Source organism: Etheostoma cragini, chromosome 16 (assembly GCF_013103735.1).
Source record: "Etheostoma cragini isolate CJK2018 chromosome 16, CSU_Ecrag_1.0, whole genome shotgun sequence".
NCBI lineage: Eukaryota > Metazoa > Chordata > Actinopteri > Perciformes > Percidae > Etheostoma > Etheostoma cragini.
In genome coordinates this window covers 22,999,646-23,013,644 of record NC_048422.1, presented here as the reverse complement: position 1 = coordinate 23,013,644, position 13,999 = coordinate 22,999,646, and the positions used below count along the sequence as shown (strand labels likewise).

The following is a 13,999-nucleotide window of genomic DNA, read 5'->3' as shown; positions in this document are numbered from 1 at the left end:
ATTGATGATTACTGTCCATTTGCTAATTGATTTAGTTTGAATCTCCTGGGACGCAACGTTTCCAGTCTATGGGTCAGAATCAAACCCACGGAGCTCTGAAGCAGACCTGTGCGTCGCTTAGTGTCCACTTGCCTTCCCCGTCTGTGCCGCTTTATGTTTATCTACTACTACTACTACTTTATCTACTATATCAGCACAGCAATCACGTAATGAACAGCAGGCTATGGTGCATATATTCTGAAATATTGGGACTTTATTCTGCCTATTATAATTTTCTTTTTCTCAAAATATTACAACTGGGATGAGTTATATTTTGAATGTGCACAAAGTTTTGAACATGAGCAGAAATCTTGCTCAAACACATCTGAAATATATCAGTCTAGGGGTTTAATTCATTAAAATGAATGCATGTATCATAGAGATGAATAATTGTTAAGTGCACATATAAGGAGGTTACTTCCCCAGCAAAAGATGAAAAGAGGAGGGAAGAGTAACTGATGCTTAGGTTACATGTGCTGAGGTGCTGACTCAGATATAAAATTAGAAAAGTCGATCTACAGGAGAATAAATAGATGGACGTAATGCCTAAGAGCCTTTCTGGAATATTTTACCATTATGTTTTTATATTTGGATTGTAATCTACAGCATGTTTCCCTTTACATAAAGATATTTCCAGCATGCATATATTCAGAAAAATGTAGAGATTAAGGGTTTGGCTATCATTAATGAAAATCGGCCAACTTGAGGGGCAACACGAGGCATGTATTTGAAAATATCACTCAACGCAATCGGATGACACTACGATCAATTCTTACTGACTGATTCCGGACTTTGATAGTTCCAGCGGGGCATTTTGGACCTTAATTTTTGTAGGACAGCTGAAGACATGAAAGGGGAGAGAGAGGGGGAATGACATGCCGCAAAGGACATTTTATTTTCAGATATTCTGAAAAAGGAAACATGCAACACATCCATTTGTGACGCTAATAAGTGACCTTAAGAGGCACATGAACAGAAGTCCAACTGAACGCAGTAGGAGTTCCTGATGTGGGGTGATGTGCCCTAGAATGTGATTTACAGCATTTTGGGGATATCAGCATGCTCTACTGGAGATCTGATTGATGGAGCTGGGTGTATACTGTACAGAATGTGTATTGATTTAACATAAAAGTATAATTTTTTTTTTCAGTAGATGGGAAAAAGGATGCATCAGAATGTGCAGAAGGACAGAGGGAAGAAAACTTGCTGAGAAAAGCAATAACTGGTGACTGCTGATCATGAACTGGGAGAGGGGATGCAATGCAGTGATGGACATCACATTTTTGAGCACTCTCGTTGGACTGTACAGGGCTTCCCCCCCAAACACTGTATCCAGTTCTCCTAATACCTCCATGCTCTGGAACTGGAACTACTCATACACACATACAGTGCGTTTGAACATAAATTTTGTTAAAATAAAATAGCGAAATAGTAAAATAGGGAGTAAATTCCTGCTTGAATCAATGCGTAAGCTCTAACATGGTGTAATGATTTTATATTTAATTACAAGTAACCTATAATATTACTGCTGAAAACTGGAATGGAATAGCTACACCTATTCTTTCATTTAGGTGCAATGCTGTGGGCAAAACATTTCTACTTATCCCATTCTGAGGCTGCATCACCATGTAGTTAACAGAATTAATTAATCAGTCATTTCTTTTTTATGGCTCTCAGTGGTTTGTGGCCAGGGACCACTATGAAAACAATTAGCTCAGTGGTGGTAGCTCAGTCCGTAGGATGTTGGGGTGGGAACCGGAGGGTTACTGGTTCAAGTCCCCATACGGACCAAAGTATGGTGGTGAACTGGTAGCTGGTAGAGGTGCCAGTTCACCTCCTGGGCAGTGCCAAGGTGCTCTTGAGCAAGGCACCAAACCTCCAAATGCTTGGGGGCGCCTTTCAAAGGGCAGCCCCCCCCACTCAGACATCTCTCCATAAGTGCATGTATAGGTACTGAGCATGTGTGTGTAATTCAGAACTGTCACATTGGGTTGTCATAATGTTATAGGTCTTGTCCCTGATAAATAAACATTAACAGAAAAGTTCAATTAAAGATGCACAACGCCACACTGACAAGGTGTAAGAGCACTCTGAGGGCGTCCCGGGCCCTCTCTGGGTACTGCAGGATCTCCGCCAGGGCTTGTCCAACCAGCGACATGGGGCTGTTCAGCTTCACATCAGTGCCAATCAGCATGTGCCCTGGAGGAAAACACACACGTACATGCACACATTTAAACACTAGATTGTGTAATTTTTGCTTCTCTTTAGAGAGTTAAAGCTTTAATGTAACACAGGTTGAGATTCTCTCTGCAAAGAAATGATAAGAGAGGGACCCTTTTTCTGCTGTCAAAGTAGCAAAAGTGTATTTGGACACGCTATAAATTCACCTGCGCCATGCGCTTCACACCGTGGGCTTAGATCGTTAAAATAGGACCCCGAAGCTGTACTGTCCTAAACTGTAAAATCTAGCAATAAATAGAGGACCCTCTTTGTGTGTGCGTACGTGCAAACCGTGTCCGTGTTCTTTCCAATATCTCGAGAACTGTTCATCCAATCTACTCCCCACTTGGCTTTCTGGGTGCCTAATGAATTTAGGGGTTGGAACTTGAAGCAGTTTAAACAGCGTTGGATATTAATCAATTGTGAATAAAAATAAACAACCGCAAAAGGTTTAAAAAAAAACAAAAAACGCTGCGATAATGCTGTGTTCACTTCTTCCACGACTACCCTGAGCCCGGTTTGAAGTTAGCTCTTAAAGTTTAAAATGTGCTCGCTTAGCATTTTGCTGAGAGGAAACTAACTTGTAAACAGCTAATCAAAAGCAGAAAGGACTTGATGTGATTTCAGATCAGTCAGGTACGAACACCACACCACACACTTACACTGAGAGAGAGAGAGAGAAAGTTTGGCGAGTGATGACAGCAGAAGTGGAGGTGGGGCCAAATAAAGCAAAGCATCAGAGACTTGAGGTGAAATAAGCGGCGGTGGCTTTGGCAGAGAAGAAGAAGAACAGCTGGCCATTTCTGATGGCCTAAATAGACGACATATGTTGGCTAGGAGAAGCAGAATGTGGAGCATGAAAGCAGCTCTAGATGAAAGCCTCAACGGGCTCACAGGCTGTGGACGACACACAGTAGTGCTTTGTAAAATCTTTGCTATATTTCAGGCACTTTACATGCAGTACTACCCACATGTAAACTTGCAGCTGCTGTTGTGACCATTTATCAGTTTTTTTTCCTCAAGAATATCGATACAATACCGATTTTGGGCTCAGAGGTTTGACACTTGTTCTCCTGATGAAGAGCTTCATGGTATGGACAGGCGGAGTGGGCGACTACCCACAGTCCAGGGCTCAGGGGTGGAACAGGCCCAGGACTTGGGCTTAGCACCGCAGCTCATTTTCCCCCCTTGGTTAGTTGGTGGAGCGTCAGATGGTGCGTAATATTGTCAAACCATTCTCAAAGCGGTTGGTGTGTGTTGGTGTTTGCTCACCGGCCCAGTTGGAGGGGTGGGAGAAGTGCTTGCTGCTCTGCAGGGTCTTCATGGCCTCGGTCAGAGCTGCGCTGGCTTTGGTCCCGTTCAGAAGCGCTGTGTACAAGGTGTGTGTGAAGAGTTTGGAGGCAGCTACCGGTACAGGCCACAGAGAGACACACACACACTGGACCCCTGCAGCCAAGAAGGCCCGGGTCAGACCCACCACCCCGTCTGCTGTCACCCTGCTGCTGGACTCCGGGTACAACCTGAGGGGACAAGGAGACAAAGGTCAGGTGGAACCGTTCAGGCTTTGCAGTGTTTCCCCTAAGAACTCTTCCTTTTATATCGCACATTTTCAATATCTTTAGTTTTCTATTTTGTTTTTCCTACATTTGCACTTCTACTACTATTATTATTATTTTGTATATATGTATTACTGTATTGCATATGTAACTTCTTTTTTAAGTTTTTTAATTGTTTATATTACTTATCCTTTCAACTTTATTTGTATGTATTTCTTATCTTCTATATATTACGTTGTTGTGTGTGTCCTTAATGCACAGTTGGCTGGAGAGAATTGTAATTTCGATTGTTCTGCATGTCTGGAATTGGAAATAAACTTGACTTGATTGTACAAGTAATTTGGATCGTGCAACAAGGCAGGTCTGCTTGGTTCTTTCGGAGAATGATGTAAAAACGTACAAAGGATCTGTTTACAGCATTTCCTCTCTAACTGGGAACAACTGGTCTGTGGACGAAGTACACACAGAGATAACATTTGAAATAGCCCACGTTACTGTATTGTGTGAACGGTTGATTTAATATTCTATGTGGCGTTTTCTTTTGCTGGGTGCAAATGTTCCACCAAAACAACTTCCTTCCTGAGACTCTTCTGCAGAGCCGCCGTCGCTGGGTCCGCACCTAGACTGTTTTTTTTCTCCTATCCCAGAATGCATCTGTGGTGTAGCCAGACTGTAGAGACTAAGCTGGGGGAAACTCTGGGACTTTGTATGTTGTTTGTAATCTGTGTCAAAGTTATACCTCAGAACCACCAGTTTGACGTTCAAGCACAGGTCCAGGATATCAGCGGCAGTAAGGAGGAAGTCATGAAGTGACGGACTGTCACACACACTCTCCGCGTCACACACACTCTCCCCGTCCTCGCTGGTTTCATCCTCTCCTCTGAGTCTCTCTGGGCTGCTGTGACTCTTTGCAAACAAACCCTTGACGTTTCCATTGCGACCCGCGGTCTCGCCGGACGTCGACCCCCCACACGGGGACTTCTCCCTGGGTCGCCCGCCCGCCCCTTCGCCCCCAGCATGCTCTTGGCTGGGGGCGAGAACCAGCGCGGCGAGCTTCCAGGAGATATGGGTGGCAAAGTGAACGCACTCGGCCTGACTCAGAGCTGCGAGCACGCGCTCCTTTGTGGCATTGGCTCCCGTCAGGGGGTGACATCCCAGCTGTTCCCCCAGCCACAGAGCTTCATCTTGGGCTGAAGGTAACGGGCCCCACAGCCAGCGGTCCATCACTGAGGGGGGCAGGCGAGGAGCCCCGACCACTGCAGCGACTGAACCTCCATCTGCGCAGAGCAAGGGACCCCTGCGGCGGGGAGGAGGCTGTGGGGACAAATCAGATTATCAGATATGGCTTTACAAATTCACAGAGATAAAGACATTTTTCTACAGTTTAAGGTGCCAAAAAAAAAACTTTATAAATAAAATAAAAACATCACTGTGACTTCAACACAAAATCTGAATATTCTAGGAGAATTTTCACGAACTAAAGATGAATTGAATAATCGATAAGTTGTCAATTAATACATTAATTGCCAACTATTTTGATAATCGGATAACCAAATTCTTTGATTCCACTCCTTAAATGTGAATATGTCCTAGTTTCTTCTCTCCTCTGTGACAGTAAACTGAATATCTTTGAGTTGTGGCCAAAACAAGACATTTGAGGACGTCATCTTGGGCTTTTGGGAGACACTGATCCACATTTTTACCAATTTTCTGACATTTCATGGACCATGAGAGACAATGAAAATAATTTATTTTGCAGCCCTACAATGAAGTAAAAAATATATGATTTGCAGACCTTGATTGGGGCTCCCAGGCTGCTTAAAGAAGGAACCGAAATGAGGCTGAATCTCTCATAAAGGTACTCGTTGGAGGAGCTTCCTTTGAGCAAGGCGAATGGGATCAGGTACAGCTCCCCCTCCAGCACTAAGACCAGCTGTCTGTGTCGGCCCACGGGCCCACTGCTGTGCATCAGGCCCTGGAGACCAGGACAGAAAGACCCAGTTAAAAGAAAGCAGAAAATAGGAAATGCTTAATAGCATACTAAAAAACACACACACACACCCCTTCCATTGGTGCTATGAGTAAGTCGTAAAGGGCTCGTAGAGGAGGTTTGCTGATGTTGCCAGGCCGGTACGGAGGAGATGATGAGCTGTCCTTCACCGGAGACACTGTGGCGCTGTATAGACTCGTCATGCTCCGACAGCTTCTGTTAAAAAAAACACAAAGAACAGATATTAAATACACATGTTTAGACAGTTTGACAGCATAGAAATAACTACAGTTATGTTAGCAGCTCTGTCACAGGCACAGTGGTGCTTAGAGGGAAACATGCTCACAATGACAGTGCTAACATGCTAATGTTTATCAGGTTTAATGTTCACCAAGTCCACCATCTTAGCACGCTAACAGTAGCTATTTAGCACTAAGAACTAGGGCTGGAGTCGCCAATGTTTTCCCAAATCGCTTCGATTCTGATTTACAAAGCCCCGATTTGATTACATTTCCTTTTGATTTAATATCAATTAGCTTAGGGAAGTTTCAGTTACAATTCCAATTTTGTAAGTTTACCCTCATGTTGTCCATGGGTCAAACTGACACGTTTTAAGTTTATTTCTTTTTATCACAAAAAATGGGCCGTCGAAAAAATTGCTGAAAATGTCAACATTAAAAATTACACATTGGGCACCCAGATAGCTCAGTTGGTAGAGCGGGTGCCCATATATAGAGGTTTACTCCTCAAAGCAGTCGGCCCGGGTTCGAATCCGGCCTGCGGCCCTTTGCTGCATGTCACTCCCCCTCTCTCTCCCCTTTCCTATCTTCCGCTATCCTGTCAATTAAAGGCCTAAAATGCCCAAAAAATAATCTTAAAAAAAAAAAACATTAAAAAACTTTGAAAAAAAACATCAAAAACGTTAAAAAAGCACCCAAAACATTGAAAAAGGGACAAAAATGTAGAAAAAGCAATAATAATGTTGAAAAGAAGTGACCAAAATGTTTATTTCATGATTTCATGGTCGGGAAGACAACAACTAGCAAGTGTGCCCTGGGCTTTCAAACAAATTGAACATATTGCTCAAACATACATGGTGACAAAGCAGATTTGGGGATATTATTAATCTGTGTAAGATTACTTAAAAATAGATCGAGTTTTAAATGGAGTTATTTAATGGATTATTTTAAACCAAGTCCTACTAAAAACAAAGTGCAGCCGAGGATTATGGTAATGTCATCAGTTTTGGAGGTATTTAGCCATAAAAGAAAGAAAGATAGATAGATAGATAGACATATAGAGAGAGAGAGAGAAAGAGAGAGATATTGATCCCAACAAAATGGGAAAAAATAGTGCTACAGCGGCAAAATCAATCACACAATACAGAATATAAATATAAATGAAATACTAGGATACAAGTTACATACATTCAATAAACATGAAATAATAATAGGATAAAATACAAGCGCAAATATTGGAATATTTATAAGTATACAAACCAAAGTATTGGACATACTACAACATTTTGACCTGATGATGGCACAAGAGAAAAAGTGAAGTGAAGTTATTACAGTTCATCCTGAGGTGAAGATGAATTCATGTAATAAATTCCATGGCAATCCACCCAATATTACAAATGTTAGATATTTCAGTCAAAACCACAACCATGAACTTCATGGTGGGGCTATAGGAAAAGTCAGAGGCTCACCGAAGTCGGTAGGATTCATCCTCAGGGGAACATGAACGTCAGTACACAACTTCATTGTAATCCATCAAATAGTTGTTAAGATATCTAGACAGAAGTAGTGATGGGACCAACCATCCGACCAACGTTGCCAGGTCAGATGCATGACTAAAAAAATAAACAATCAAAACTAAAGGCCAAAGTCGGACCTGTTGAAGAGGTTATTTCTGGACACCATGCGGAGGTATCCCGTGGGGTCGGTGGCTGAGGTCAGTTTGTTGTTCAGCTCCTCAAACTGTTGCTCTAACAGATCTCCGGCTTCACTCTCCGTCTCACTGCTGGAGCCGACTCTGAGGAGCAGACGGTAACACACACATAGGTAACACACAGGTAACACACACAGGGAACACACACGGGTAACGCACATGGTAACACACACACACACACACACACACGTAACACACACACACACACAGGTAACACACACAGGGAACACACACGGGTAACACACACGGGTAACACACACACACACACACACACACACACACACACAGGTAAGACACACGGTAACACACACACACACACACACAGGTAACACACAGGTAACACACACAGGTAAGACACACGGTAACACACACATCCCAGGTAACACACACACACGCACACACACAGGGAACACACACGGGTAACACACACAGGGAACACACACGGGTAACACACACGGGTAACACACACGGGGAACACACACAGGTGAAACACACGGGTAACACAAACAGGTAACACACACGGGTAACACACACAGAGAACACAAACAGGTAACACACACAGGTAACACACACGGGTAACACGCACAGGTGACACACACGGGTGACACACACGGGTAACACACAGGTAACACACACAGGTAACACACACGGGTAACACAAACAGGTAACACAAACAGGTGACACACACGGGTAACACACACAGGTAACACACAAGGGTAACACACAGGTAACACACACAGGTAACACACAAGGGTAACACACAAGGGTAACACAAACAGGTCACAACACAGGTAACACACACGGTAACACACACACAGACCGCAGTAATCAGTACTGCAAACATGTCACTAACCTTTTCAGCAATAAAGGTACATTTGATTCAGAACACATAGGTTGTTTTCTTCATTAACATATAATCTTCTATTTTAGTTGAGATGACTTATGCTACATGTGTTCCTTTAGAAATGATTAAACATCAACGTGATTCTGTAACGTTTGTTGAACAGTGATGTACTGTAGTTTAACAGCAGCACAAACAGAAAACAGTCAGTGAGTCATTATTATTATCAAATTATTGATATTTTTGCTTGAAAAAATTACGGATTATCAAGAAATTCAACTAACTTCCTACTGATGAACTAATTGAATAATCAATTTATTCTCCTGCTCTAATATAACATCAGTCCAGAGATTATAAAGCCGTGAACACCATGCTAACGTTGGTCTTAAGTACTCGGATCTTTTACTTAAGTAAAAGATCTATGATGCAGAAATACTATTAAAAGTCCTGCATTCAAAACCTTACACAAGTAAAAGTAGCAAAGTATTAGCATTGAAATATACTTATAGGTAAACAAAAGCAAACATACCTATTTTTATTATCATCATTATATTATATTAATTAGCATTTTAGAATTTATATGATGTTACTGGGTCATATTTTATCATTTTATATTTTGTAATGTTGCAGCTGGTAAAGGTGGAGTAAATTTGAGTGACTTTTATATACTGCTGGGTAGATTACATCATAATGTATTACTTGATTCATAATTATATATTAAATCATATTTGTATTAATAATCTGAATCTGCAAAGTAACAAAAGCTTTAAAATAAACAAAGTGGAGTAGAAAGTACAATATTTCCCTCTGAGGATAAAGTGGCAGAAAATGGAAATGCTCAGGTTAAGTACCTCAGGGTTGTACTTTAGTCTGTACAATACTTGAGTAAATGTACTTAGTTACATCCCACCACTGCACAGCAGGATCTAATCTGGAGTTTGCTAACATTAGCCACCGCAAGCTAGTGGTCATAACCACTGGCACTACTAGGACGACCATGTGTATTCACTGTTCCATTATCTTTATTATGACTGTTATTGCCACTGTGCATTGCCTTCAAATTGAATTGAACTACAGACCCTGGTTGTGTTGAATTAATCACTGATGTGGTTAACTGCTTATGAATCCACTTTACATTTGCAAAGAGAAGAAATGTGTTATTTCTTAAGAGTATTCTTTAATTGATAGGATATAAAGACAGGAAAGGAGGGGACGACACGCAGCAAAGGAACCCTGGCCGCCGCCATGGACTCAGCCTATACGGGGCGCACGCAAATAATGTTTAATTCTTCTTTCAAAAGTTACATAAACTCACTTTTTAAAGCAAGTTAACATGCTGGCCGGGACACCTCTTTAAGAGAATGAGGAGAGCCTCTTTACAGAAATGAATCACAGCACTCAGGCTCTGTGCGCTCGCTGGACTCATGGCCATCAGAAGCTGCCATTAGCAGAGGCCATTACTTTTAATGGAACTCTCTGGAGGAACCTTTCACAGTTCAGGGAGATTTATTTGTGTTAAAATAGCAGTTTCTACATGCTCAAGGGGAGTAAAAACTCCACCGCTGGGCTGGAAAAGCATTTTAATGCTGCATACGTGCAAATACTTTTCACGCTGTGGATGAGCGGAAGTCAGAATAGTCAGAGATAATTGGAGGAGGCTCCATGCTCGCCGCAGCTTTACACACACACACACACACACACACACACACACACACACACACACACACACACACACACACACACACACACACACACAGTGCATCTCACTATCTTTGAGGGGACCCACCATTGACATAATGGATTCCCTAGTCACTGACACTAACCTTAACCATCACAACTAAATGCCTGACCTAAACCCTCACCCCCACCCTAACCACAACCTGATTCTAACCCTGATCCTAAAACCAAGTCTTATTCCTCAAACAGCCCTTTAAAGTTGTGGGGTCCAGCATTTTGGCCCCACAAATCTGTCCGGACCCCACAAGTATACTGCATTCCCGGTGGTTGGACCCCACGAATGTAGTTAAACAAACACACACACACACATACACACACACACACACACACACGTCTTTTATAAAAGGCTCTGTTCAATGAATAGCTGCTGGCTACAGTCACCCCGCTCTGCAGTGGTTTCCACAGAAAGTTGAGGCGTAGTTTGTGTGGGGGAACATTTGCTGACACAACACACGGCTATGATTTACAAAGCGGTGCCAACCAAGGCCTGAAAGTTGCGGGCGGGATAATTGAACGTAAGGAAATATGGCAGCAGCGAGCAGCAGAAAAGGGAAGACGGATGACACGCAGCATGTGGCTACTCTGTCTTCTTTTGCTCACTTGCCTCCCTTTGTGTTTTAATGAGCGACAACAGCTGCTCTGAGAGGCTGTACACGCTCGCTATGATGACGCCAACATGCTGATGTCAGCACAGGCGTAGTCTCTCATTGCCAGACCTTCATCCACAGCGCTGTGGATGAGGTGTCAAAGGCTGTGGAGAGGTTGACCTAGGGCTGGGCGATATGGAGAAAATCAAATATTGCGATATTTTTGACCAAATACATCGATATTGATACGATATTGTAGTGTTGACTATTAGTGCCCTCACAAATTTTTTATCAGAATGGGATTTTTGATAAATAATCATCAGTAATGTGGATATATTGACTAAGTGGGTAAAATAAAATAAGGAGTAGTTACAACAGTCTGGTAAGTTCAGAAAATGACATCACTTTACTGTAATGCAGCCTTTAAAACCAAGAAAAAACACCACTTATGCCATATTATGTAGGATATTACGATCCAAAATCTAAGACAAACCCTAGTCTCATATCACGATATTGATATAATATCGATATATTGCCCAGCTCTAGGTTGATATACAGTATATGTATGTATATGTGTGTTGTCTGTAGCTGCACCTAACTAATTTCCCCTTGTGGGCATAAATGTTGGATGTAAATAAAGATGCTGAATTGAATGGATATGTCATACTTTTATCATTTTATTATTATTCCTCATGCATTAATGTAAAATCAGGATTTTAATGTAGGAGTTGGTGGAGCTGGAGCTCATTTTGAGCTGTTATCTAATGATTATTTTCATTAGGGATTGATCTGCTGATTACATTTTCTATTAATGACAGATTAAAATCAAATCTTCTTGCAAAGTAAGTGACTGAGAGAAACAAACCTGCTGTAGTGGCTGTCCACTCCGAGGGCCTCTCGAGCGTTGCAGATGTACTGCTCCAGAGACAGGGGGCCTCCGCCTGCTCCTCCTCCTCCTCCACCCTGTGGGCTCCCACCACCACCATCATGGAACTCCTCCAGTCCGGACTCGCCCAGATACACCTCGTTAAACTTCACGATACCTGGCGTAGCATTTCAGGAAGAACATGAGTGAGTTAGTGCCCGCTGCAGTGTTCTCAAGACTACTTTGTAAAGCTCTCCGTCTTGTTTCGGTCTCGGAGGAAGAGGACTCTGGATTTTATTTACAGGTATTTCACTGTGTATTGTCTGATTTATATGTCATTACTGTGATTGGATGTAAAACGTCCTGCTTCAAACACAACCACTTAATTTACTCATATGTAGTTTTGACAGTTGGGACCACCTAAAAAATGTCATTGGGACTTAGTTAGAAAGCTTAAAGAAAGGTAAGCATGAGCGATGCCAGGGATACTAGCTGGCTAACGTTTTCATTCTGCCTCTCTACCAAAACTCTTCAAAATCTCTACCCCCCCCCACACTCAGAACGATTTAGCAAATATCAGCTATACATATTAGCTAGTTTTGTATATACTGTATGGTTCAGGGATCTAGTTTCAGTGTTTTGGTCTTGGTCTTGTCTCGGGCTCACCCCCTCAAAGTCTTGTTCAAGTCTCAGTCTCAACCCCTCAAAGTTTTGGTCTTGTCTTTGTCTCAATCCCTCAAATTTGTGGTCTTGTCTTTGTCTCAATCCCTCAAAGTCTTGGTCTTGTCTCGGGCTCACCCCCTCAAAGTCTTGTTCATTTCTTGGTCTCAACCCCTCAAAGTCTTGGTCTTGTCTTGATGACTTGGTTTCGGTGGTCTTGACTACGACACTGGCAAACTGTGTACATTAGGGCTGCAACTAACAGTTATTTTCATTGTCGATTAATCTGTCAATCATCTTCTTTAATTTATCCATTAGTTGTTTGGTCTTCAAAAAGTCAGAAAATGGTAAAAAATGTGGATCAGTGTTTCCCAAAGCCCAAGATGACGTCCTCAAATGTCTTTTTCTGTCCACAACTCAAATACATTCAGTTTAATGTCACAGAGGAGAGAAGAAACACATTCACATTTAACAAGCTGGAATGATTGAATTCATTCAGAAAACATACAAAAATGATTCAAACCACTAAATCCATTATGAAAATAGTTGGCGGTTCACTTTAATAGTTGACAACTAATGGATTAATCATTGCAGCTCTAGTGTGTATGTGTCCATTTGTATGTATGTGTGTGTGTAAAGGCTGTACTTAATAGTAGGCTCTGTGAGGCCGGGTTTGGGGTTTGAAAAACTGGGACAAGGTCTACTTTAAAGCTGGTCGTGCAGTTCAAAATTGCTCCAAACTCAGTATGCAGGGCATATTTTGGGAAATATCTTAATTATTAACAAGGCTAAAAGTCTAAAGCCCTCTGCAGTGTGGGGATCCTAGAAGCTGAAGTGTTTACTGCAAACCTAAAATGCAAAAGTGATCAGGCTACAAATGTGTAGATCCCTTGAGGGAGGCCTGAGAGGAAAAGGCCATTTGGACATTAAGGTCAAAAAGTGAAAATTCAAAGGCTTTTTTCCCTTTGGTGCACAAATGTCCTCAAATGTCATGACTGTAACATCATGAGATACGTGCACACATGGCTGACATTTCGGACTGAGGGTAGCCCAAAAGAGGAAAGATCATGGGGAGTCCAAAATAAAAAGGGTTCATCCACTGAGGAGAAGAAGTGAGCGCAGTTAATGTCACAGAAATAAACTCATTCGATCTTTTTGGGGGGGTATTTTAGGTGTTTATTTGTGACAGGACAGATTAGATATGAAGGGGGTAAGAGAGGGGGAACGACATGAAGCTGAGGGCCCCAGGTCAGACCCAAACCCACGTTGGAACATTTTCTTCTGAACAAATTTGAGTTTTAGATTCAAATTTGTTAATGTAAATGTGCTGTATTTAATGAGGATAAAACCCTGGAGATGTTTCATCTGGTTTTGGGGGGGTCCCGAGGTTTTGCCCTGATGTTGGCAATATAAGTCATGAAATAAGATTTACTACAGGTTAGTTATTTTACCAGGTGAACAGAGCATTTCCTCCAAGACTGTGGTGTGTGTGTGTGTGTGTGTGTGTGTGTGTGTGTGTGTGTGTGTGTGTGTGTGTGTGTGTGTGTGTGTGTG

At 42.1% G+C, this 13,999-nt stretch overlaps 1 protein-coding gene and 1 long non-coding RNA gene across 5 annotated transcripts in view; one reads left to right on the top strand and one right to left on the bottom strand.

The window, feature by feature from the left end:
- Positions 1 to 13,999, bottom strand: part of ttc28 (tetratricopeptide repeat domain 28) — a 119,654-nt gene that overhangs the window by 9,030 nt on the left and 96,625 nt on the right. For all 4 annotated transcript variants that reach the window (XM_034896042.1, XM_034896043.1, XM_034896045.1 and 1 more), the window contains 7 exons: positions 11,786 to 11,963; positions 7,699 to 7,839; positions 5,877 to 6,021; positions 5,611 to 5,790; positions 4,555 to 5,129; positions 3,532 to 3,779; positions 2,114 to 2,238 (listed from right to left, as the gene is read on the bottom strand). In XM_034896042.1, coding sequence (XP_034751933.1) covers positions 2,114 to 2,238; positions 3,532 to 3,779; positions 4,555 to 5,129; positions 5,611 to 5,790; positions 5,877 to 6,021; positions 7,699 to 7,839; positions 11,786 to 11,963 — 1,592 coding nt within the window. The remainder of the gene's footprint in view (positions 1 to 2,113; positions 2,239 to 3,531; positions 3,780 to 4,554; positions 5,130 to 5,610; positions 5,791 to 5,876; positions 6,022 to 7,698; positions 7,840 to 11,785; positions 11,964 to 13,999) is intronic.
- The window catches only part of LOC117959210, a 20,919-nt gene continuing 17,201 nt past the window's right edge, over positions 10,282 to 13,999 (top strand). Inside the window, exon 1 of the long non-coding RNA XR_004659890.1 lies at positions 10,282 to 10,618. This is a non-coding gene — a long non-coding RNA (uncharacterized LOC117959210). The remainder of the gene's footprint in view (positions 10,619 to 13,999) is intronic.